Source organism: Cavia porcellus, unplaced genomic scaffold (assembly GCF_034190915.1).
Source record: "Cavia porcellus strain 051 isolate PalLab524CR breed Dunkin Hartley unplaced genomic scaffold, mCavPor4.1 scaffold_22, whole genome shotgun sequence".
Classification (NCBI taxonomy): domain Eukaryota; kingdom Metazoa; phylum Chordata; class Mammalia; order Rodentia; family Caviidae; genus Cavia; species Cavia porcellus.
In genome coordinates this window covers 15,969,281-15,993,916 of record NW_026947505.1, presented here as the reverse complement: position 1 = coordinate 15,993,916, position 24,636 = coordinate 15,969,281, and the positions used below count along the sequence as shown (strand labels likewise).

The window sequence follows — 24,636 nt, the reverse complement described above, 5'->3', positions numbered from 1 at the left end:
GGGTGCCTGTCCAAAATCGTGGCCACATCAGGACATCCCCCTACTACTCTACGTCATTCTGGGTCCTCTGCGTCCTTTGGGACCCCACAGGCCTCCTCTGGTGAGGACTAGAGAGGTCTTGTTGGGACTACGCTGCTACTGGCTGTGCCTCACTGGAGGGTGAGGATTCTCCGCTGATTCCCAACCCTCCGGACACTGGCTCACCTTCCTAATTGGAACACATGGGTAATAATTGTTACTCGACAAAATCATTCCTCTGGGCTGCGCTTAGACACACTGGGGCTACAAACTCTCAGACCAAAGAGGCTCACATTAAGAGATTGTGACTTTTACTACTGAAACGACAAGTGGGGTAAATACCTTATGGACAGCTGCGGGCACACCCTGACCTATTCCAAACCTGCAAGGCCTCCTAAATTCTTGTAACTCACTTCACAGGTCCTCCTCCTTTATCAGCTTGCCACTGTGACTCTCTCCTCTCTTGTTTCTGAGACCGGTAGATGAAATACCTCCCCGCTATAGCCATAACTCACAGTGAGGCCCCTGCTCTCTCTGCCCCACCCCCGCCTTCTTCCTCCTCCTCCTCCTCATCTCACAGTTACTCTCAGAGGACTACACCACTGTGAGCTCCTCCTCTGTTTACCCAACTCTGTCCCCCCTTCTCTCCCCCTGTCCATCATACTTGAACCTGTGGTCTTCCTAAACTCCCATTTTATTTCCCAAGCAGCACCAAACTTTCAGACTAAATTCAGAACATCCGACCCTGGTCTTCAATCCCCTCAGGGAGACCTCTTACATATGACTTTCCATGTCTTCAATGATAGACCGAAAAAAACAGAAATAGGATGACCTTAAAAAGGTTATGTTCCAGGCTAAAACTCTAAGGCCAATTTATGGCCACAGCAGCTATAGCTGCAGTGAGCGGCACTCCAGGCTCCAGATAAAACACAGGCTGGAGGAAAAAAAAAATCTAAAAACCCGAGGACCCCCCCCCAACATCATGTTTCAAGTTTGGCATAAAAACAGCGCTGGACACAAGCCTATCCTGACTTGCAGCCATGACTGGGAGCCGGACCTATCTGCAACCAAGAAGGCCACTGGAAGTACAACTGCCCTGTCCACACCAGAGTGGGTCAGTCATCACCTGCCCCAGCCTCACAGGACGGGACACTGGTGCCTCGGCCTCATCACCAGCTGATCTGCTCTGCATGGCTGCTGAAGGGGATGGTGGGGCTGGGGCCACGGCCTCACCAAGGTCTCTCTCTCAGAGCCCTGAGTCTCCCTGCACATCTCAGGTTAAACCTTCTCTTTCCTTACTGACACGCAGGCCACCCGTAATGCTCTTCCCGAGTTCCCAGGCCAGTGTTCCCGTCTGCAGTCTGTGTCGTGGGAGCTGACAGCCAACGTACATGACCTCCTCAGACAAAACCTGCTCCTGCGGATTCTAAACGCTGCCCTTACACACAGCTGTGTTACTATCCCAACCTGTCCTGTGCTTCTTTTTGATTAAAGTTCTACTCCAAAAACTCAATTTCTCTTACACTCTCTCCCTTTCCCCACAGACTCCAGTCTCACCATCATAGACCCTGACTCAGCCCCTCCCCTGCCCTCCTCCCTCAGGGACCCTGCAGTCTGAGACACTCATGCCACCCACATTACTCCACTGCTAATTCACCTCAAACACCCCTCAGTCTTCCCTTCTGTTCCCCAATACTTAATGGCCCCTAAACATCAACAGGGACTTAAACCTATTATCTGCTGCTTGTTAACTTGGGTTTCTAAAAGTCACTCACTCGCCTTATGACACCCTGTTCTCCCTGTCTTCAAATCCAGCAGCTCCTATCGCCTAGTCCAAAATCCCAGAGTCATCATCAGTACGATAACGCCAGTTCACCCGGGGGTGTCAAACCCTCACACTACGCTGTCTCACATTCCTCCACAGATCTCTCACTTTCCTGCACTAGACATAAAAGTACATTTTTCACTATTCCTTTATATCTGATGCCAAGACCTTTTCATGTTTATATGGATGGATTCAGTTACTTTTCTGTCCACTCAACTACCACAGACAGTGCTACCCCAGGAATTCAGAGACAGCCCTCACTCCTTCAGCCACGCCTTAGTCAACGATCTTATAACTACAAATCTACAGCCTGGTACACTCATTCAGTACATAGATGACTTCTCTGTTCCCCTTCCTGTGCCACAACAACACAACACACAGCTTCCTTACTCAACTTTCTCTGTAGTAGAAGACACAAGGTCTCTCACTCCAAAGCTCAAATCGCCTCACCAAAGGTCAAATTTTAGGCCTCATGCTTACATTCACCACATGGTCCATAACCTCTGACCACAAGACTCCTTTCTGACTTACAGACACCAATCACAAAACAAAGAATATTATCCTTTTTAGACCTATCAAACGTTTTCACCTCTGGACCCCCAACTTTGCTTCCTTAGCTCAGCCACTATACCAGGTCTCTAAAGGGCCTCTTTCAGAACCCCTAGACCCCACTATGCCAATTGACACTTCCTTCACGAAGCTTAAGGCCCCCAAACAGCTACAGTTAGAGGATGGCCTCCCTGCCATCAGGTGATAGCAGCAACAGCCATCCTGACACAAAAAGCCAAAAAGTTCACTTTAGGACAGCCAATCACAGTCTACTCACCACACCAGCCAGTCAATCTAATTTCTCACAAGATACTCCCAGGTCTAATGACCCCGTCACAGCTACAATAAATACATCTAACTCTACTATGAGACCCCACTGTCACAATCTCAACCAGCAACACCCTATTGCCCACTCCTACAGCAGACACAGAGATAAGTCCGCTATGTGGCTGCACAGATGTTCTTCAATGAACTCATACTTCCTTCTCACATACACATGATTCTTCTCTCTCTACTCCTACCTCTAGCCCCTACAAAACTCCGAGCTCTTCCCAGGTCACCTACTCAGTCAAGCCCCTCTGAGCTTATGTACAATACACCATTTGTCTTGCAAAACTTGACTTCACCTTCTCATCTTCCTCCCTTAGCTGACTATAGTGTGGTTCTCTCATTCCTCCAACACCTCCTTCAATAATATGTAGATCTTTGTCTCCCTCAACCCTTCGAGGGACACACACCAGATCCTCCTTTATCTCCATGACACTTAATCTATATTAAAATTCCTAAACCCACAGGTTCAACTTCAACTCCTCAACCTGAGTAAAACAGACTTCACCTGGTAAACCTTGTGACTTCAACTGCAGTCAAGGTAGAGGGATTCTCATGCTGGTTTCACATCACCCAGAGGAAGAGATATCATCTGCTGCCTGGTAATCTCAATCCCAAACATACTAAAGGGAATTTATGGCTTTCATGTTCAGTAGTTCCCACCCATCCTCGATTAACACAACACAAACACTAACGCTTTGCTGCCCCACCTGGTTTTGGCCTATATAGAGCTCTGCACTTCTCCTCTTCCTCACAGGTGCTCTAACACTCTACTCCAAAAAAAAATGCACCAAAAGGCTAACAGTTATCACACTCTTCATATTAATAATCTTACTGTTTCCATTCCTCAATTGCCTTAGTCAACATGATAGGCTTCCTCCTCTACCTCAATCTATTCCTTCACCTAACCCTACAATACTCACACACCCCCAAATGTTAATTCACTCCAAGATCAAATACACTCACTGGCCACAGTAGTTCACCAACAAGAAGGAGACTCAGTATTCTCACAGCAGGAAAAGGGCGACACTATGCCATGTTAGGAGAAGAATGCTGCTACTTTGTCAACCAGTCAGGTATAGTCAAAGATCAGATACAAAAACTCAAAAAACTAGCAGCTGATATACAAGGAAATAATATTTTCCAGAGCCACCCCTTGGTCTTCATGGTGGGATTCCCTAGGGTCCTGAGCACCCATTCTAATGCCTCATAATTACCATAGTAATGGGTCTCATAATTACCATAGTAATTTTTTTGCTTTTTTGCTCCCTGTGCCTTTAGGCTCCTCTCATGATTTGTCCAAGCCAGAATGTAGGCATTCACTACCAAAGAAATCCTACTACTGAGCAACATCACTACCCTACAAGCTCAGACTTGAAAGGGATCCCTCAATCCCATTCTCTTCTACCTTAGGCTCCAGTGGCAGCCTCCTCTCAGCAGGAAGCAGTCAGAGAGACTCCACAGTGCTCCCTAACACCAAGAGATGGGAATGTTAGATCCCCCATCTGAGAGACAGCACAATTGTCATGGCAGTGGCTCAGTGCCGAGCCATGACAATGCATACCTCCTTCTTCCCAGAAGCCCTGTGGCTTCTCCCTCCCAAAAGCCTGTGCCAAGCATGTAAAGGTTTACCCAATCCCCTGCACTCCCACAAAATAAATCAGCTCACACCAGCCACCAGAGCCCTTCCCCATCAGAGCCTTTGTCTGCAGGGAGAGCCCCCAGCCTTCCTCATGGTGACTCTTCCATGCCCTCCGCACTTAGTAAACTCTTATTTACTTGCTTCCTCTCTTCAATATTCTGCACTGCTCTACATTGAGGACAAATCACCCAATCACCTTTGGCTACTGAGGACCAGGAATTCACATGGACCTGTGGGATGAATGGAGGCTTGGGATTATGGCATCACCCTTTTGAGACTTCCCGTTAACTCTTGGGATGGGCCATCCTCTTCCACCACTAAGGCTACATTTAGATGAAAAAGAGCGCTCCAGGGCAAGATCCTTCTTAGCATAACATCGTCTCTGCCTTTTGAGTCAGCCCAGGACGACCCATTGCCTGCAGTGTCATCAACCTCTGAATCTTCCACTGGCCCTCCTGTCACTGTGCACACACACCCTGCACTGCACACACCCAGTAACAGTGGCTGGCTGGAGCATCTGGGTCTTTGCCCGTCCTGAGGCACTGACCTCCCAGGCCCCATCACACATTACTAGATTTGTCTCAGTTTCTTATTTCCTCCATCATCTACCCCTCCTATACGCAGTTGGAGGGTCTTGGCCGGGTCCCTGATATTTGGTGACTGACCTGGTTTCTCCCTTATTATGATGATCTCAGCTGCAAAATCTTCAGTATGGCCATTGAAGTGCAGTAAGCTGTCCAAAAAGAGAGAGAGGGAGAGCCTGTGAAGACCTGGAAAGTATGTGGAAGTAAAATTGTTTCAGAAATTTGAAACAGACAGGAGTCTTGCCATTTTATTTTTTCGAGACAGAATCTCACTATGTCATGCAGGCTGGCCTTGCACTATGTAGCCCAGGCTGGCCTCACATTTGCAGAGATCCTCCTGCCTCAGTCTCCCGATTACAGGTATATGCACTGTGCCCAGACTGCAGAGGCAGTCAGCATAGGCTGGCACCCAGAACTGGTGTCAGGGGACTGCAGGTGACCTCAGTCCCACATTAAATTCCTTACTGCCCTTGCTGCTTGCTCACAGGGCCGAGCTGCTGCCGCTAAGCAGGAGTCCACTCTTCCACTGTTCCCATCCAGCAGTGCTGCATTTCCCTCCATTCACTCTCGGATCAGCCCTGCCGCTGTCCCATTCCCTGCTGGGTCCTGAATCCACTGCTGCTTGGCCTTGCTGGCTGCAGAGAGCCGGTCCTCACCCAGCTCATCCTGAACCTACTTGACAAGGCGCTACCTCCGTCCTGCCCATGCTTGTTGCCCACGGGCTCGGCCTGTTCTATGCGTGGTCCACCATCCTTCTCTGCCTTTCTTGCATCTTTGGCCTTCCTGAAGTTGACCCGTCTGCCTCTGTTATTATGTGATCTGAGGTCTCCTTTCTATTTATTTATATATTCCTGGTTTTTGAGGCAAGATCTAACTATGTAGCCAAAGCTAGCTTCGAACTGATGGTGATCTTCCTGCCTCAGCCTCCCAAGTGCTAAGATTACAGGTGTGCATCTCCATGACAGGATAAAAAATTTAGTGACTTAGAGATCATCTGAGGTCACTATGAAATGAAAGATTTAGCTGGGCCTGGTGATGCACATGTGTAACTCCAGCACTCAGGAGGCTGAGGCAGGCGGATTGCCACTGAGCTCAACTACATAGTGAGACTGTCTCAAAAACAATGAAAACTAACCATCGCGGAAGTGACCAGAGTCAAGCAGTGTAGAAAGAGAATCCCAAGTGCAAACAGCAGATCAGAACCCAGAAATCCACAAAGCTGAAGCACATGACAGCTGATTATACAAAAACCAAACATCTTGGGGTGCTAGAAATTTGAGCCCATCTTTGATATCAGTTGGATTTTTGTTTTGGAAGTACCCGTGCCAGGACGGCAATAGATGGGGTTGATGTGGGTTTTCATTTCTGAGCTACACTAGCCATATGCAGGGGCACCGTCTGCATGCAGGTTGACCCCACAGCTCAGGGGGGCTCCTCTGAGAAATGAGCAAGTCTGCCTGCAAAGGTCAGAGTTTGCCCGAGGCACAGCGGTCAAACCCCCACCCCAGGGTCCCTGCAGCAGGAAGCTGAGAACATCCGGTCTGCCCTTGCGACATTGTGACCCAGCTAGACCCAGGATCAGAATTAAAACAAAACAAAACAACAACAACAAAAAAAAAACTGGGTGCAGCTCGGTGTGAAGGTCCCAGGGCTCCATCCTAGGACTGGAAAACAAAAAAACAAAAAACAAATCCAAATCCTGGGTTCTGTTATAACCTAAGCCCCCCTAACTATCACACCGAAGCCGGTGGGCCCGTCACAAATTGTGTTAATTGCATTAGATTGTATTAGATTGTACATTCTTCACAAAAATAGCTTCGTTTGTATCATACCTATAACTTGGCCTTACTGTAAATGTGTGTTTTCCTTTTCCCTCTGAGTAAAGGATTGATATATTAATCAATGCTCTCCTCTGTAAAGAATTGTAAAATCTTACCTAATTGATATGTTAACCATTGTTGCCCTCTACAAATAGAACAGTTGTGGTGCTAAAGTAAGGTAACTAAGGTTGTTAATTACTGTTAGACTTCTCTATTCTTTGCTAAGGAAAACAAGATTTCTTCTTATCTAAACTTGCTAGTATGCAGGGAGACTTGCATAGTATGCAGGGAGACTTTCTGCTTTGTAGTGCGTCACACCCCCATCCCCTTCCTTAGATTGTGTGACCAGCAGCTGCTTGTGGATTTTACAAGATAAAAGCCCTGACTTTTAGCTGTGAGGTGTGCAGTCTCCAAATTGGCTCCTGGAGGCTGTGTCACCAGGCCTGAAAATAAAGCCTTTGCTTCCCAAATTTTAATTTCTTGCTTTCTTGAATTACATACCGGGGTCCGAGTTAACACAGGTTCAACAATTTACATGGAATCCCCTAATTTTCAAGTTTTCTTGGGGAGGGGATTTGGGCAGAGTGCTAAGCACCAAAAGGTTACAATCAATGGGACACACCATGGTCTTTGGTTTCAGGGACCAGCCATGCTCACACTAACTGGTTCAGTGGGGAGAAACAGTGAGGGGGGGTGAGGGATGGAGGGAGGAGGCTCACAAACCCTCACCCTGGAGAAAGCCCAGGCTGCAGTTTTTTGTGCGGGAAGCCATGGGAAGCAGACAGGCAGACTGCAGGCAATGGATTAGGGTACTGCAGGGCTGGCAGTGTGGCACTGTCAGTCAGGGAGCCCAGGAGGAGCATGGGGAGAAGGGCCACGAATGGAGGGGAAAGCTGGTTTGTATTAGTTTTGGTTTTTTTAATTCTACCGGTACATTTTAGTTATACGTAATGATCACATTCATCACAGGGAATTTGTACCTGTACACGATGTTTCTTGCTTCTTTTTTCCATTCCCTCCCCTCTAACTCCTCTTCCCTTACTTATAAAAGCTTTGTTTCTATTTTTTCCTCCTCTCTCTTTCTTTCTCTCTCTCTCTTTCCTTATCTGGGACCCATCTAAGAGTGCTGGCTTCAGGTTGCAAGAAATCAAATAGATTTTTAATAGGGTGCCCTAGATTTGCCCTAAGGAGTGGGGGGCACAAAAGACTGTGGTCTCTGAGCCAGGGGCCATTGCAGCTCTGTCTTCAGGCAGGTCTGCACCTGGTACTGTTTGTTTTAACAAATGTAAAACTGTAGAGAGCCCTTTCCCATCCTCATCTTGGTCCAGGAAGGTTTGTAACTGTAATCCCAAGGATTATTGATTGCAATTCCAGTGGGTTAGTGCCAGTCTACCATTCCCAGTGCAACCCACAGGGAAAAGAAAGACACTGAGGCATAGATATAGTTATGGGAGCCAAAGGGTCCTAAGTCCAGCCAAGGTGGTGTTAACGGGAACAAAGGCCCTGCCTAAAGCCCAACCCGGGCTTTATTAATTCTCCCTGAGGGGAGTGTCTCGGGGATGTGTGACAGTGAGAGTGGTGGGAGGTAGTGACTGCCTGACTGCCATGAGTGACTACCATGAGCTGGGCTGGGTAGGAGGCCTGAGACCACTTCTAGGATAAGCAGAGGGCAAGAATCGCAGAGAGAGCAATCTGCATGACACAATCGTGTAGGATTTAACAATTTGGGGTCGGTGCTTCAGTTCTCATGCACAGTCCTGTTTGTCCTGGTGATACCAGGGAATGTAACTCCCAACCTACTATGTCCAGAACTAGTTTGTGTTCTCTAAAATCAAAGAATGAATTTTAGGAACAACAACAGGTTAAGAGCAGAATGTATTTATTGAGAAAAAGAAAACTTCTGAGAGAGACAGAAGGGGACCCGAGTGGGTTGCCAAGGACTCTGTCTTTTCCAGGAACTTCTATAGAACAAAATTGTGAAATTAGATGGGTCAAAGATACAGGAAAATGGGAATTTGCAAGGTGGGCATAAGGTGGGACAGAACTGTGGTCAACCAATAAGATGAATTACTCAGGGAAAATTGATTCAATTAGGAGCAAATAGGGGAGGAGTCCCCTAGTGAGCAGGCATGCTCAACACCAGGGACTCTTCCTGTAGGGGAGTGGGATGTGACTCCTGACTTCTCAGGTGATAGAGAACTGTTTGGACTCTGGATCTTCAGGATGTGGGTATATTTGCTTTGCCTTTGTCTTGAGATCTGGCCCACAGCAGGTGATGTCTCTTCCAAGGCTGCAATGTATTTGAACTTCTGTCCTGGCTCCTTTGAGGGCCCAGCCCTGTCTGACCCCTATAATATTTCTAACTCAGCTGCCTGTAACACTGGAAAATCACAGTGTCTTTCTCCAGGCTCAGTCCCAGCCATCAGTGTGGAGCACGGCTCTTTATGCTGCGTTATGCAACCATGTTTTTGGGGAGTCACTGGGTGGGGTAACACTGACCTGTGGTTTTGCTTTAGAGATTATACATCAGCTCCTCAACCAGCCCAATTCACATTGCTTAACGCCAACTGAAGGGACAAAGAAATAACCTATAGCTGGGTACATATCAGTACATGGAGATAAGGCCACGTTATGCAAAACGGACATAACTGCTCTTTTCAAAGACAGTCAAGTACAGTCATCTTCATGGTTCCCCACATAAAACCTGACTTCCCTTTTTCTAATCATTTTGACTAATTCATTGTTTAGGGCAATAAGAACTCAGGAAGAGCCAGGCATGGTGGCACACGCCTGTAATCCCAGCACTTTGGAGGCTGAGGCAGGAAGATTCCCATGAGTTTGAAGCCAACCCAAGCTGGATAAGGAGACCCTATCTCAAACAATAAAACAAAACAGGAAAAAGCTTTAGACATGATTTTTAGAAATACTGTTCTAAATTTTTATTTCTGTTAATACATGTTTCTATTAGAAATTCATTGCTGCTCTTCTGAGTCAGGGTCTCACTACACAGTTCATGCTGGCCTTGAACTCACTGTGTAGCCTGGGCTGTCCTTGAACTCCTTGTGATCCTCCTGCCTCAGCCTCCTGAGCACTGCATTGATAAGCATATGCTGCCACAGTTGGTTCCTTAACTCATTTTTGACAAGAAACAGTGGTGGCTGGGGATACAATGGCACAGCAGACACTTTCAGACCCGCTTCCTCCCTCCTGTACCTGGACCTCTTCCACTTTTGCCTGTGGGGGTAAAATGGGACCTGGGTCTCTTGCTGAGGTGTCTGTATCTTCTGTATCTTCTGTCTGGCCACAGGCTGAACCCAGGAGAAGTGGGGTTTTAAGCCTATCGCTGGGTCATGGTGCTGGTATTATAGACAGCTAAATTTAGGTAGAAATATTCCAAACAGTCAGACAGGGCTGGCCCTTAAGGGAGTCAGTGCAGAAGATGAGAACCCATCAGGACTGTGGCTGGAGGTGCATCTGAAGATTAAAATCACAATGGCCAGTTTTACATGTGTTCCCTAAGGGATGGCTAGAGGCTCGGAATTATGGGTATCCCCCTTTGAGACTGCCTATTATCTCCCACCCACTAAGACTAAGACTACTAAAACCAAAGACAGGTTTAAGACTGCAGATATTGACCAGTATTATTTCGACAATGTCACTCCTGCACCTTGCTACCGTTAGACCAGTATTACCTGAGCTGCTATACTTGCAATCTAATTGGCTAATCATACTTTTGACCAACATTGTACTCTCCTCGTGACTGTGCTCTATAAAACTTCTCCTGAGAAGTGGGCTCCTTGGTAACCCATTCAGGAGGCCTACCCCTCCTGGCTCAGTGATACAAGGGAATGAAACTCCTAACCTACTAGATGTCTCATATGAGTTCACATTCCCTAAAACTGAAGAATGAATTTTAGGAACAGTGGAGGTTGAGTGGAATATATTTATTGAGAGAAAAAAAACTTCTGAGAGACAGAAGGGGTCCTGAGTGGGTTACTAGGGACTGTCTTTTCTAGGGACTTTTGTAGAGCAAAATCATGAGGATAGGCAGGTCCATAGTGGGGAAAACATGGGAACTCACAAGGTGGGCATAGGGTGGACAGAACTGTGGTCAACCAATAAGATGAAATGCTCAGGTAAAATTGATTAGATCAAGCACAAATGGGGAAATGGGTCACGTAGTAAGCAGGAATGCTTAACAGCATTCTGTAGGGGATTGGAATGGCAACTCTGGACTTCCTCAATTTTGTCTTGAGATCTGGCCCACAGCAGGAGGTGCCTGTCTCCTCAGAGGTCACTTGTGACTTTCAGCATTTGGCTTCTTTGAGGCCCCAGCCCTGTCTGACTGCCTAGAATATTTCCAACTAACTAAGCTGCCTGTAACATCAGGAGCTATTCCTATTCCCCATTCCATTTCTCCAATAGATTTTCCTACTATTTACCTCCATTGTGCCTTAGAATTCATTCTTAGACCTGATACTCGCATTTCCCCTGTATCAGTTGGAGGTGCACCCCTTGGTGGCCAGGCTGCAAGATAAGACAGAATGACCAGGACTACATGGCCTCCGCAGCAGATAAGCAGTACGCTGTAACTGGCGTCACCAGGCCCAACAAGATCCAGAAGGATATCAGCGCTTGGGTGGGTGGCCAGCACCTCCGGATTCATCTCTTCCTTGCTCTTTCCATATACCAGTGACAGTACTGGCTTTCCTATTGGACAGATATTACTTTAGTAGCTGTACTTGTAATTTTATTGGTTGATCATAGTTTTGCTCCACGTTGTAACCACCTTGTGGTTTTGCTCTACAAAACTTTCTCTGACAAGCAGGTTTGTTGGCAATCTGTTTTCTATGTCCCCTTCTGTCTTGCTCAGGAGCTGTCTCTCTTTCAGTAAAATCTTTCTTTCTTTCTTTCTTTCTTTCTTTCTTTCTTTCTTTCTTGTGTGTGCGTGTGCATGTGTGTGCGTGTGCATGTGTGTGTGTGTGTGTGTGTGTGTGTGACAAGTTCTCGCTATGTAACCCAGGCTGGCCTCAAACTTACAGCGATCCTTCTGCCTCAGCCTCCTAAGTGCTAGGATTACCAGTGTGTGCCCCCTCACCCATTTTAAAATTTGCTACCCTTAACCTCCATTGTTCCTTATGCTAAAGAGTGTATGATACAGGGATGATACAAGACCTCCAAGTAATTCACATGACATAAGGGAAACATAACTCCTGACCTGCTAGAGGTCTGAGACTACAAGTTCCTGTTCTCTAAAATCAACGAATGCATTCTAATAACAAGGGAGGTTAAGCGTAGAAAGTACCTATTGAGAGAAAGACTCAAAGGGTAACAGAAATGGGGTCCCGAGGGAGTGACCCAGGGAACCTGCTTCTCAAAAGAGTTTATAGAATACAACCACAAGGTGATATGGGTGTAAAGTGAGACAAAACTATAGCCAACTAATAAGATTACAGGCATGGTCGCTCAGATAGCATTGATCCAATGGGAAATCACACGAGGGGGTGGGACGGGACAAAACTACGGTGAGCCAATAGGAGTGCGAGGATAGGTGCTTAGGTAATAGCCACTGCATGGAGAGCCAATGGGAAATAAGTCAGGTGCAAGGGCATCTGGGACTTTCCAAGGACTTTCCTGGAGGGGGCATAGCAAAGAGGTTGTGGTCCCCCTCACAGGGTGGGATGTCACTGGAGAGCATCAGTGCTACTGTTGATTTGATTATATTTTTGGAAAACTTAAAGCTGAACTAATATTCTTATTTGGATAACCAGCTATCACCAAGCTCGATTGGCTTTTCACCTCTTAGGGGGCGTCAGTGGGTGCGGGGCTCCTCTCCTGTCCTGAGCCCCGGCCTGCAAGTGCACCTGGCCAGGCTGGTCCTCTGCGCTGACCTCCCAGGCCCAGCCCTCACCGCCTGCCTGCGACAGAAATCTCTAAATAACTTAGCCACCTGGGATGCTAGGAATCCTTTCTTTGATTTGGGGAGAAGTGTGCCTGACCTTTGGCCCGTTGGGAGCGATCACATTTCTCTACCGCGCTATTCCAAGGTCCTGTGTCACCAGCTGGTGACACGGGCACAGAAAACCCAGTTTCTTGCTCCGCGCGCCCTCTGCATCCTTCTCACCCACTCATCCCCGGAAGATCACAGATGCTTTTGAGGGAAGATGTGTGGGTCCCAGAGTGAGGTATCAGGAGGTTTTTTTTTTGGGGGGGGGGCAGGTAGCCTGGGCTGTGACATGTTCACATAGGTGGTGAGCGCTGCAGTACAGCTGGTTTATACAAAGAAGACAGAAGTGATCAATGTTGCCATGTGGGTTTGGTTTTGGTTAAGACAGGGTCTCGCTATGTAACCCCGGCTGGCCTCTTCAGAAATCCTCCTGCCGCAGCCTGCCAGCTGCTGGGATTATAGGCATGCACCACGGCCCTGCTGCCATTAATTCATCTGTTATAATCATAAGCCTGTAACCCTCAACTCAACACACAGTAGAGTATTTGAACTCCGCAGCTATGTACATCAGAAAATAGGAAATTTTAGTGGATTCGTGAAAATTACCTTGAATCGGGAAGTTAGGATGTTTGCATTTTAGTTCTGGTTCTGGCATCTGGTAAATATGTGACTCAGGGGGAGTAAGTCACACAGTGTGCACCATTGCTGTAGTTCACCTACTAAACCCCAATCAAGTGGTTTTTCAGGGATACCACTAATTTTGACACGAGCTATCAAAACATGTCTTAAACTGTGAACATGTAAAGTGAAAGACACAACTGTCACAGACTTCAACACTTTACAATGGTTCAGTGCAGTTTAAGGACTCTTAAGATATGGGAGGCTGATGCAGGAGGACCGCCATGAGTTTGAGGCCAACCTAGGCTACATCGGGAGTACAAGTTCAGCCTGCATTACGCAGCTAGACCCTGTCTCAAAAAACAAAAAGCCCCAAAATAAAGAATTCTTAAAATGATAAAACAAGGCTCATTTTCTTTTGAGACAGGATCTCATTATGTAATCCAGGCTGGCCTCAAACTTGATCTTTCTGCCTCAGCTTCCTGAGTGGTTGGTGTCATAGGCACACACCACCGCACAGCAAAAACACATTCTATTATGTTAACTTTCAACCATCACATGAAGTGTATATCAATGTACAACCATCTTGTAATAATACGTCTTGTAATAAACCATCTTGTAATAAGACTTGCTGTTTTGGGGTTATTTTTAAAGAAGATAAATCCAGCGTGGTGGTTCACACCTATAATCCCAGCATTTGGGAGGCTGAGGCAGGAGGATCACCACAAGTTTGAGGCCAGTTTGGGATGTGGAAGATAAATATAAATGATCAAATTACATCGAAATTTGATGATTGTATCTATCTATCTATTTATTTTTGTCTTCTTGAGACAGGGTTTTGCTATGCAGTTCAGGCTGGCCTTTAACTCACTATGTAACCCAGGCTGGCTTTGAACTTGAAGCAATCCTCCTGCCCCAGGCTCCTGGCCAATGATCTCATCATTCTTGATCAGCATTCACTATAAAGGAAAACTGGGCCCACAATCTCAGCATGCAGGAGACTGAGGCAGGAGGATTGCCTCAACTTTGTGGCCAACCTGGGCTCCATAGTGTCTGATGCCAGCATGGGCCATGGAGGGAGACCTTGTCTCAAAACAAAAGGAAACAAAACAGAACAAGTCAAGTGTGAAGAGAATAAGAAGACCTGCTTACCTGGTCCTGAAATGGACCTTGGTCCCAGGTCCCTGGGTCAATAACATCCTCCCCTTCCCTCCCCTCCCCCTCTCCCTCTGGTCCAATCCCCGAGGGCGGCCAGCGTTTAAGCCCAGCGCAGCCTGCGCCTGGGTCAGTTCCTCCTCGCTGCAGAGGGAAGCCAGCCGAGGCCGCTGCCTTTCGGACAAGCAGGTTCTCGCAGCGCTCACGATGGACTCAGATTCCAAGCTGACCTTGGCCGAGGCGCCTGCCGGGAAGGACAGCGGGAAGAAGTACAAGGTCCTCTGCGTGGTGAGTGCCGCCCTGCAGCCCAGTCCCTGGAGACGGGAAGCCAGCTGTTCCCGGGCTCCGAAGTGGAGACTCCGGGCCCCTGGGTAAAGTCTGAGCCCAAGTCAAGCCAGTGAGCGCTCTGCTGCCAGCAGAGCCTCTGTCACTTTATGCTGCGCCAGGGTGACACATTCTTCCTGGAACTCTTGGCTTCTCTTAAATTCCGAAGCCTGTCAGTACCCTTTGCCTATCCCTCCTCATCTTTTTAGGAGGTGTGATCCCCATCCTAAAAGATGCAATCAGAGCTCTGCTTGACTGTATTGCTTTCTCCTCCCCATCAAAGCTCTAGGGGCCACTGCCTCAGTTTCCTCCTCACCCAATGCCCGGGCTTTGCTTTCACTCTGCCAAAGGCAGGCTCAGAGTAACCCCTCCCCCTCCATACTCCCTTGGCCCGAACAATGCATGCAAATTGCTAAACCCTCCCTTCCTCCCTCTCTTTGGTTGTCTAGATAGGGCCTTCTCACTATCTAGGCTGGCCTCCAACTCCCAGTGATCCTCTGCCTCAGCCTCCTGAGTGCTGAGATTACTTGTGTGCACCACCCTCCTGCCCAATTTATCTTTCTCCTCATTGCACCCAACCCATAAGAGGTTCCCAAAGCCTGGAGATCTGAAGGGGCTGTGCCGGAGTGCTAGCTAAATTGTCGCTGTCTCCTGGGTTCCTCCTGCCAGCCCCTCCATCATCTCCAGGCAAAACCCAACATATTCTCCACTGAGTTTCCCCATAGTGCCCTCAGCTCAGGCCTTTGCACTGAGCTGCATACACCCGGGGGCTTTTTATTTTGAGACAGGTTCTCACTAAATTCTAAGTTGCCGAGGTTGGACTTGGACTTGTCCTCCTCCTACCTCAGCCTTCCAGAGTGCTGGAATCACAGACATGGCTGCCCCACCGGGTTCCTTCCAGCATCAGTAAGAGGAGTCCAGGAGACAGTGCGAGTCAGCACCGAGCCTCCTAATTACAGCAAAAGAAACTATCAGTGTCTTCTGATAATTCTTTAGGAAATTAAAAAAAAATTTTTTTTAAGACAGTCATGCTGTGTAGCTCAGGCTGGTCTCAAACTTGTGGCTAAGCCTCCTGTCTCAGCCTCCTGGGCGCTGGGATTACGAAGTCCACCCTGCTGTGCCCGGTGTCTATGCTTTGTACTTTGGCGACGGTGCTATAAAACCCTTATGGAAGTCCTCTGTGTTTGTCCAAGCTCTTTATGGCACTGGTGCATCTGCCAGTCCTGCACCCAGTGCTTATCAGGGCCATCGTGGGTTGGGGAAGGACTCAGGAAAAGGCGCAGGTGCTGCGGTGGCGGAATCGAGTTCCAGCCTAAAGTCCGCAGTGAGGACCTCAATCAGCAGCGCGGACCTCAATCAGCAGCAGGGAGGGTGCTGGGAGCCGGTCCACACTGAGGAGCCGGGAGCGCGCGGCTGCAGGCACAGGAGTCACGCAAGCTGCACGCTGTCCTCCTCCGTTGGAGGTGACCCAAGGGCTCTGTGCCCAGGGCTGAGGAAGTCAAGCAGCTCGCAGCTCTGCTCTGTGCCGGATGCCTCTACAGAAATGATCTCCAAAGTGATGCCCACTTAAAAAAAGAAAAACGACCCGGATAGTGGAGCACTCCTGTAATCCCAGCACAAGGGAGGCTGAGGCAGGAAGATCACTTTGAGTTTGAGACCAACCTGGGCTACATAGTGAAATTTTGTCTCAAGAAAGAGACCGGGCATGGTGGCACATGCCTGTAATCCTAGCACTCAGGAGGCTGATGCAGGAGGATTGTTTCGAGTTCAAGATCAGCCTGAGCAACAAAGTGAGTTCAAACCTGTCCTGAAATACATATTCAGACCCTGACTCAAAGAGACAAAAAAAAAAAAAAAAAAGAAAAAAAGTTGGGGGTTTAGCTCAGTGGCACAAATGCCTGCCTGGCAAATGCTAGGTTACGAGTTTGATTCCTGGTACCAAAAAAAAAAAAAAAAAAAAAAAAAATAGTCGAGGATTTAGCTCAGTGGCATAAGCGCCTGCCTTGCAAGCCGCAGTTGTGAGTTTGACCCCAGTACCAAACAAAAATAAAATAAAACCAATAAATAAATAAATAAATTTAAAAATAAAATGAGAAAAAAAGGAAAAATGGGCAAAGATAAATGGCTTCCTGGATACCTGGGGTTGAACCCTGGGTCCTCACACGGCTGAGATACATCCCCAGCCAATTTTATGTTGAATTTTGAGCAGGGTCTTGTGCAGTTACCCTGGAACTTACGGTCTGCTTGCAGCCTCCTGAGTAGCAGGGGCGGGAGGCACACACCCGAGTACCTGGCGCTCTGGTTTTAATTCCATCTGGGTAAGCTCATAGCTGATGAAGTGTCTCAGTTGGGAGATCTCTAGTAACTGGGATTTTGAAATGTCTGATCTGTCTGGCGTTAAGCAAGGTGCTCACCTCCCTCCCTCTGGTCTCCCACGTAGCTGGCGAGATGAGGTTATTTTTCATTACATTAAAAACAATCATGGAAATGCCTTTTCCTCCTTCCCCACAGGTTCTCCTGGCTTTACTGGTGATAGTGACACTCGGATTGGGCTTGGGGCTTGGACTGAGAAAATCAGAAAAGGAAGAGCAAGGTACAGGCAGCCCCTCTCTTCCAAACTCCGAGCTCCTCCCCTCCCCACCTTGAGCCCCACACCCCAGCAGAGGGCCCCCCCCTCCCTAATCACTCTCCTTTCTGCACTTTACTCTCTGTCCTCCTGCCAGAAGCCGCCCCTGGAGATTTCAATTGCCCATCCCAGGAGCTCTGATAACTGTCGCCAGCCTTTTGTCTCAGCTGGCTGTGATCCTAAATACCTGCTGACACAGTGTCTAGCTCTCTGAGCCTCCCCACCACCTTCTCCTTACTTTAATAAATACCGAGTTAGAACTGTTCTGTCTCACACTGGGTGTGGAGGTGCACACCTGTAATTCCAGCACTGGGGAGGCTGAAGCAGGAGATTCACTGCAAATTTGAGGCCAGTCTGGGCCACACAGTGAGTTCAAGGCTATTAACATTCAGTTAATACCACAGGACACAGAGGAAGTGAAAGGGTGACTATTAGTTGGAAAACATTTATCATCTGGCCATTGTGTTTCAACAGTGATGTGGAGATCGGCCACAGGAGTGGGATTCTGACATTGCAGAAAAACAGACACTACGTGTTGGTTTTTGTTTTCTTCTTCTTTTTTGAGACATGACTCAAGGCATTCCTCCTGTCTCAGCCTTCTGAGTGCTGAGATGATAGGCATGCACCACCATGCCTGGCCTTGCGCTGTGTAATATTCAAATCAAGATAAACATGTGTCTTTTCTGGTATCACTCCTTTAGGATGAAAACACCCGAATTCCCTCTTCCTAGTTCTGTTTGAAACACGTCCCACTGCCATCTTGCAGTCACCTTCCTGTGTCACCCCGCCCGGCTTTGACTAACTTAGCTCCCTGGGACAGCCTTCCCTCCTCCTCTCTCCAGCTCTCCCTAACCTCTGGCGGCCACCCCTCTACTGTCTCTCGGTGAGGTCAACTGGTTAGCAACTTTCATCACATACGCAGCTATGCAAGGTGGCGCACACCCGACATCCCAGCAATGGAGAGGATGAGGCAGGGGGACTGCTGTGAGTTCAAGGCCAGCTTGGGATACACAGTGAGACCCTGTGTCCAAAAAAAAAGCCAAAAACAAAACCAAAACCACACACACACATACACACACACACCCCAGAAGTCTCATCTGCACAGCCTGGCTGTCACATGAGACATGAACGCGCGGCCAAGGGACGAGGGTGTGGCATGCTCTTGGGGGACCATAATTCCGCCTGATTCCTCCTCACTTAAGTTTCCATTCCTGCTCTGGCATCGGCTACCTTGCTTTCTGCCCGCAGTGCCCTTTGCCTTCTGTGGCTGTGAATCCTGGGAGGTGGGGGTGGGGGTCAGCGCCGAGAGCGTGCGCTTGCGCGATCCCGAGCTCGCTCCCGGCTTCCTCCTGTGGTTTTCTGCACTTGGGGGTCTTGACCATGCCTTTCCATCCAGCCCAGCCTTCCTCTGTGAGCAGAGCCTCTGCCCCTCAAGCCCTCCTCGCTGTCCCTCTGTTCCTCTGCCCAGTCCCCAAAGGGCTGAAGCATTGACGGCTGGGAAGCAAAAAAAAAAAAAAAAAAAAAAAAAAAAAATTGGTTTTTGAGGCAGGGTCTTGCTCCCAGGCCCAAGCTGCCCTCGAACTCGCAGTGACCTTCCTGCCTCAGCTCTGCTCTCCTTTGCTTATTTATTTATTGTGTTTTTGAGACCGAATCTCGCTGTGCAGTTTAGGCGGGACTTAACTTGTAAAGATCCTCCTGCCTCAGACTTCTGAGTGCTGGGATTACAGGCATCCGCCAGCCACCGTGTCCCGCTGCTTCGCTTATTCTTTAAGCATTGCAGGACCTGTCAGGTTGAGGCTCCCAGTGCAGCCCACCCTCCCCTCCCCCACCCCACCTTTGACCACCCCCCCCCTAGTTCTCCCAGCACCCCTGCACCACCCTGCCTGTCCTCCTGGCCTGGACCAGGCACTGCTCTGGATAGAGACCCCGAGACCTCTGCCCCACCGTCTTGCCCCCTGTGTCACAGGCAGCTGCCGAAGGAGGTGCTTCGAGGCGGAGTTCCGAGGCCTGGAGGGCTGCCACTGCGATAAGGACTGTAAAGGCCGAGGCGACTGCTGCTGGGACTTTGAAAACACCTGCGTGGAACCAAGTAGGACTTAGCGTCCAGCTTCACCCACACACACTTTAGTTAGTTTCCTGGGCCACCATAACAAACGGGGGCAGCTTACAAAACAAAAATCCAGCCAGGTGTGGGATACATGCTTGGGATCCCAGCACTCAGGAGGCTGAGGCAGGAGGATCACGAGCCTTAACCACCCAGTGAGACCCTGTCTCAAAAAAACAACCGAAAAGTAAAATCACTCCAAACAAACTCCTTGTCACAGTCCCATAGGCCCAAAATCCAAGGTCTAGGTGCTGGCCAATAGAAACTGCCCCTTCTCTCCAGGTTCCAGGTGGGTTGGTGGTAGTGTTACGGGGCTGCTGGACTCAGTTGCCCTGATATCCAGGCTCTTTGTATCCTGAACAAAGAACTGAGCATGGAGTAAGTAAGGCCGGATTCCTGCGAAAGAAAGTGGGGACTCCCAGCAGCCCCTCTGGCTTTAGGTTTTGAGGTTAAAGGACACTGCAGGGGGGCGGGTATGTGTTCTTGAGCAGGCAGACCCAGGAAATGGAGTCCACCCCAACAACAGAGGGTGGCCAGCACCCAGGAATGGCAAAGGCAGTGAGTTTGGCTGCCTTTACCCCAGGGGGCATAAATTTCCATTGCTTGGCCAAGCATGGCGGTGCCAGTCTGTGATCGGGGAGGCCGAGGCAGGAGGATTGCCAGGTGTTCAAGGCCAGCCTGGATTATGCGATGAGACCCTGTCTCAAAACACAAAATGAAACAAAATTCTACAGTGCCAGGTGGGAATGTAAATTAGTACAACCACTGTGGAAACGGTTAGGAGAAAGGAAAAGAAGAATCTGAGGTGTGAGCTGGGCTCACCCGGGCTGGTTTATTGCTGAAGAAGAAACCTGAGAGGGACCACTGAGGAGCTGAGACTGCACTAGCTGCTCTCCTGTAAGGGATGGGGAGGGGGGCAAACCTTAGGGGGCCGTGGGGAGGGGAGAGCAGTGAGATTTTGTGGCTCCCTGCAGAGAACAAGGCTTGAGAGCTAGAGCTGCTGAGGACAGGTCTGGGGAAGCATGGGAGCAGTGCTGCTGCCCACAGCAGGGCTGACCTGTCCTGAGCCCTGGGTGCAGTTGGGCTGGGAGGGGGCTGTGTGGCGGGGGGGTCTCTGATCAGGATGGTGGGGATCAGATTCCTTTGAAGATTACTGTGGAGATTACTGAAAAAAACTCAATAGAAACTGGGGCATGCTTATAATCCCAGCCCTCAGGGAGGCTGAGGCAGGAGGATTGTTGTGAGTTTGAGACCACCCTGGGCTATAAAGTGAGCTCAAGGCCAGCCTCAGCTGCATAGTGAGAACCTGTCTCAAAACGCCAGGAAGGAAAATAGAAATCGTCCTGGACCCAGAGCATATTTTCAGGTTTAGGTCAGGGTGCTGGCCCACCGGCAGTCCGGTCTGTGGTCTCCAGGGCAGCTGTGTGTAGAAGCTCTCTTTTGCTGCGGCTCTCCTGTCTCAGGCACAACCCCAAACTCCCCCTGGCTCTGTCCACTCGGCTCTCCCACTTGGTGTCCCTGCCCATGTCCCCTCTGAGTCGCCCCCCAGCCCAGCAGGGTGCATGTGACTCATTAGGAGAGCAGAAAGGTGACCTTAGCCCCAGTACCAGCACCGAAGAGCAGCCCAGCCTGCTGTCCCTTGGGGAAGCCTGGTTGTTTTCAGCATTTAATGCCTAGGTCTCCAGAGCAGGGCCCCTAGTGGTCGGGGAGCAGTGATGGGCTAGCAGAGGCCTTGATGGTCCCAGCAAGGGCCGGAGGAGCTGACCTGCTAGAGCCAGCGATCTGTATTCATTCATTTCCCCTAATCTTTTTTCTTTGTAAGTCACAAGTGACAGAAAAGGCAGAACTCTAAGCATAAGACCACTCACCTATCCAACGAGTTGGGCTGCTTGCCGGGGTTGTGGGGTGGGGGTGGATTTTAATCACTGGCTCCTATCTATCGGGTGGCAGTGGGAAGCAAATTTACTCCAGCCTCTCGCCACTACTGAAAACTCAATTTAGTTTTTGAGATAGGATCTTGCCGTGTAGCCCAGGCTGACCTTGAACTTGTGGCAATCCACCTGCCTCAGCCTCCTGAGTGCTGGAATCACAGATGTGTACCATCACACCCTGCTTTTTCTTGCCATTTTTAACAAGTGAATTTATTTAAGCTGCTGTCACAGAGTCTGAAGCCAGAGAAGCCCCATAGGGAGGCTGGCCTGGGGTGATCTGTGTGGAATCCTGCTGCTGTTGCTGGGCTCCTGTACAAGGCTGCCCCTGGGTGGGAAAAGTAGCCCCATCAGAGCCAGCGGTGCAGCTGTGAAGGGCCTTTCTCTGCCATCCATGCTCAGGAGAGCAATCCGGGGCTGCTGGCTCCGTATATGCTTTCACTGATTAATGCAGGGAATCTCACTGTTTTATCATAACACCGGGAGAAATGTGTGACACTTGCATTTGTGTGTTGCACACTGCAAATACATCCAATGCTCAGAACTGATGGAGAATTTTTTCAGCTCGGATCTGGACCTGCAACTTGTTCCGCTGCGGTGAGAGACGCCTGGAGAACAGCCTGTGCTCCTGCGCCAACGACTGCCAGCAGGTCGGGGACTGCTGCACCAACTACGCCAGCGCATGCCAAGGTGAGAGCCGCGCATGCGCGACGGTAGCTTCCTAGAGTCCTCAGGGGCTGCGCTGTGGTGGCTGGTCAGGGACCCTGCTGCGCCTGCGCCAAGGAGAAGGGCGGTGAGGGCAAGTGGTCCAGGAGCTGGGACAGGGCTTCCTGAGGTCCAGCTTGGGACCCATGCATGTGCGGAGCAACTGTCCTGCCAGGTCCGGGAAGAAAGTTAAAATTCTCCGACCCCTGGTTCCATCAGCTCTTCCAATTCTGTATTTTGTTCTTTGGAGGGTCTCAATAGTTGCCCGGGGTCCCCTCAAAGTGCTGGCAATCTTCCTGCCTCAGCTTCCTGAATGCTGTGTGAAATTCTTTTCTAAAATCGCTAATGCCTCAGAACATCCGATGAAGTATATGAAAAAATGAACACCATGCTCAACCAACCTAAATAAACTTATACTTTTAATAATTCTGATGTTCAAGCCGGGCGTGGTGGCTCATGCCTGTAATCCCAACGCTTAGGAGGCCGAGGCAGGAGAATCATTGCGAGTTCAAGACCAGCCTGGGCTACAAAGTAAGCTTAAGGCCGGCCTGAACTGCATAGTGAGACCCTGTCTCAAAAAGACAAAAAAAAAAAAAAAAAAAAAAACACAGAAAACTGAAGAAAAGAATGCCTGCTTGCTACATGACTTGCTTTCCCATTTGTCCCTGATTTGGTCAACTTTACATGAACAGTTAATCTTATTGGTTGACTACAGTTGTGTCCCACCTCTAGCCCATCTGCCTTGCAAGTTCCCAAGTCTTCCCCACCTGACACCTGCCTCACTTGGTGATTTTACTCTATAAAAGTCCCTAGAAAAGACAGTCTTTGGCAACCCACTTGGCACCCTCTTCTGTCTCTCTGTCAAACAGAAGCTTTCTTTCTCTCAATAAATATATTCTGTTCTGAACCTCCTTGGTTCCTAAAACTCATTCTTCGATTTTAGAGGACATGAACCTGTACTGAACATCTAGTAGTTTGGGAGTTTCATCCCCCTATATCACATAAACCTTTTAGCTGATTTTTAATTATATTTCACAAAAAACTAATTCATCTGTTATTATGAAAATCATTTTGTTTGTAATCTCAGCACTTATGAAGCTGAAGCAGGAGGATCACTTCAAGTTTGAGGCCAACCTGGACTATATGTTAAGTTCAAGGCCAGCTTGGACTACATACCCTGTCTGGAAAAAAAAACCATAATCTCCTAACAGATTATAGTTAATAATGTTCTTACTATAACATTTTTCTCATTTGAACGTCAGAATTTTTATTTTTTATTTTTTTGTCTTTTTTGAGACAGGGTCTTGCTGTGCAGTTCAGGCTGGACTTGAGCTCACTTTGTAGCCCAGGCTGGTCTCAAACTCGCAATGATCCTCCTGCCTCAGCCTCCCAAATGCTGGGAGGTACTTGGTGGTATGCACCACCAAGCCTGGCACAAACAGGCATTCTTAAAAAACAGTGACTCTGTAGGGGTTTGGGATGGTGACTTCTGGCTTCCTCAAAATGATCCATACCTATTTAGAATATCAATCCCTGATGTTTATACATAGGGTGTGATTACATTTGTTTTGCCTTTTGTCTTGAGATCTGGCCCACAGCAGAAGTGTCTGTCTCCTCCAAGGTTGCAAGGGCTTCTGCACTGGCCCCTTTGAGTGTCCAGCCCTGTCTAACTCAGCTGCCCATAATGTTCCTCCCTCTGAAGAAGTAACCAGAACTGCCATGAGGGAGCAGTGGGCATTGACCATTCTGGCTTCTTCAGGCTGAAGGAGCTTGTAGCTGTTGAGCAGCAGTCAGGGATACTCTGCAGAGATTCTAAGTAATGGCCCTCAGTAGATACCAGGCATTTTCATCTTGGCTAGGCGTACAGCTTTAAATCTGAAGGACACAAAGCCGAGGAAACAATTAAGTATGCAGGGGCCAAATAATAGCATCAGGAGGATTATTATGAGTACAAACAACAGAGATTTCCACCAAGAGGATGTAGTAAGGGCTTCCCAGAAGGAGGATAAAGAGAAGGTCCAGGACATTTTAGAATCTGATATGTCATTGATTTGTCATCTAATATTTCGAACAGTTATTTGAGATATTAGCAGAAAGATCAGGAATGTACACACTTTAGTTTTTTTTTTCAGTTGTGTAAGTACTTTTTGTACTGTTAGAATATCTAATGCCATCGAATTTTGGAGGATGGCCTGGTTTATTAATTTTACCTTTCTAGTCAGGCAAGAAAGATCAGCTTTAAAGTCTGTTGAATGAACCGGGGATTTAACTCAGCAGCATAAGTGCCTGCTTGGCAAGTGCAGGGTTCTGAGTTCAATTCTCGGTACAAAAAAAACCGAACTATAAAACCCATGGAGTATAGTTAATTAAGGGCTCAATTTTTTCTCCAGACAAGATCTGATGGATCCCAGTAAAAGAAATCTAAAAGTAATCTAGCATATGTGTTATTGGTTTTATTTGTATG

At 48.4% G+C, this 24,636-nt stretch overlaps 1 protein-coding gene across 2 annotated transcripts in view; it reads left to right on the top strand.

Moving 5' to 3' along the window:
• The first annotated feature begins 14,601 nt into the window (after positions 1 to 14,601).
• The window catches only part of Enpp3 (ectonucleotide pyrophosphatase/phosphodiesterase 3), a 77,275-nt gene continuing 67,240 nt past the window's right edge, over positions 14,602 to 24,636 (top strand). Inside the window, exons 1-4 of one of the 2 annotated variants that reach the window (XM_063233482.1) lie at positions 14,602 to 14,773; positions 17,321 to 17,402; positions 19,402 to 19,524; positions 22,032 to 22,157. In XM_063233482.1, the coding sequence (XP_063089552.1) occupies positions 14,693 to 14,773; positions 17,321 to 17,402; positions 19,402 to 19,524; positions 22,032 to 22,157 (412 nt within the window). In that variant the 5' untranslated portion in view covers positions 14,602 to 14,692. The remainder of the gene's footprint in view (positions 14,774 to 17,320; positions 17,403 to 19,401; positions 19,525 to 22,031; positions 22,158 to 24,636) is intronic. The other variant, XM_063233481.1, reaches the window with a different exon arrangement.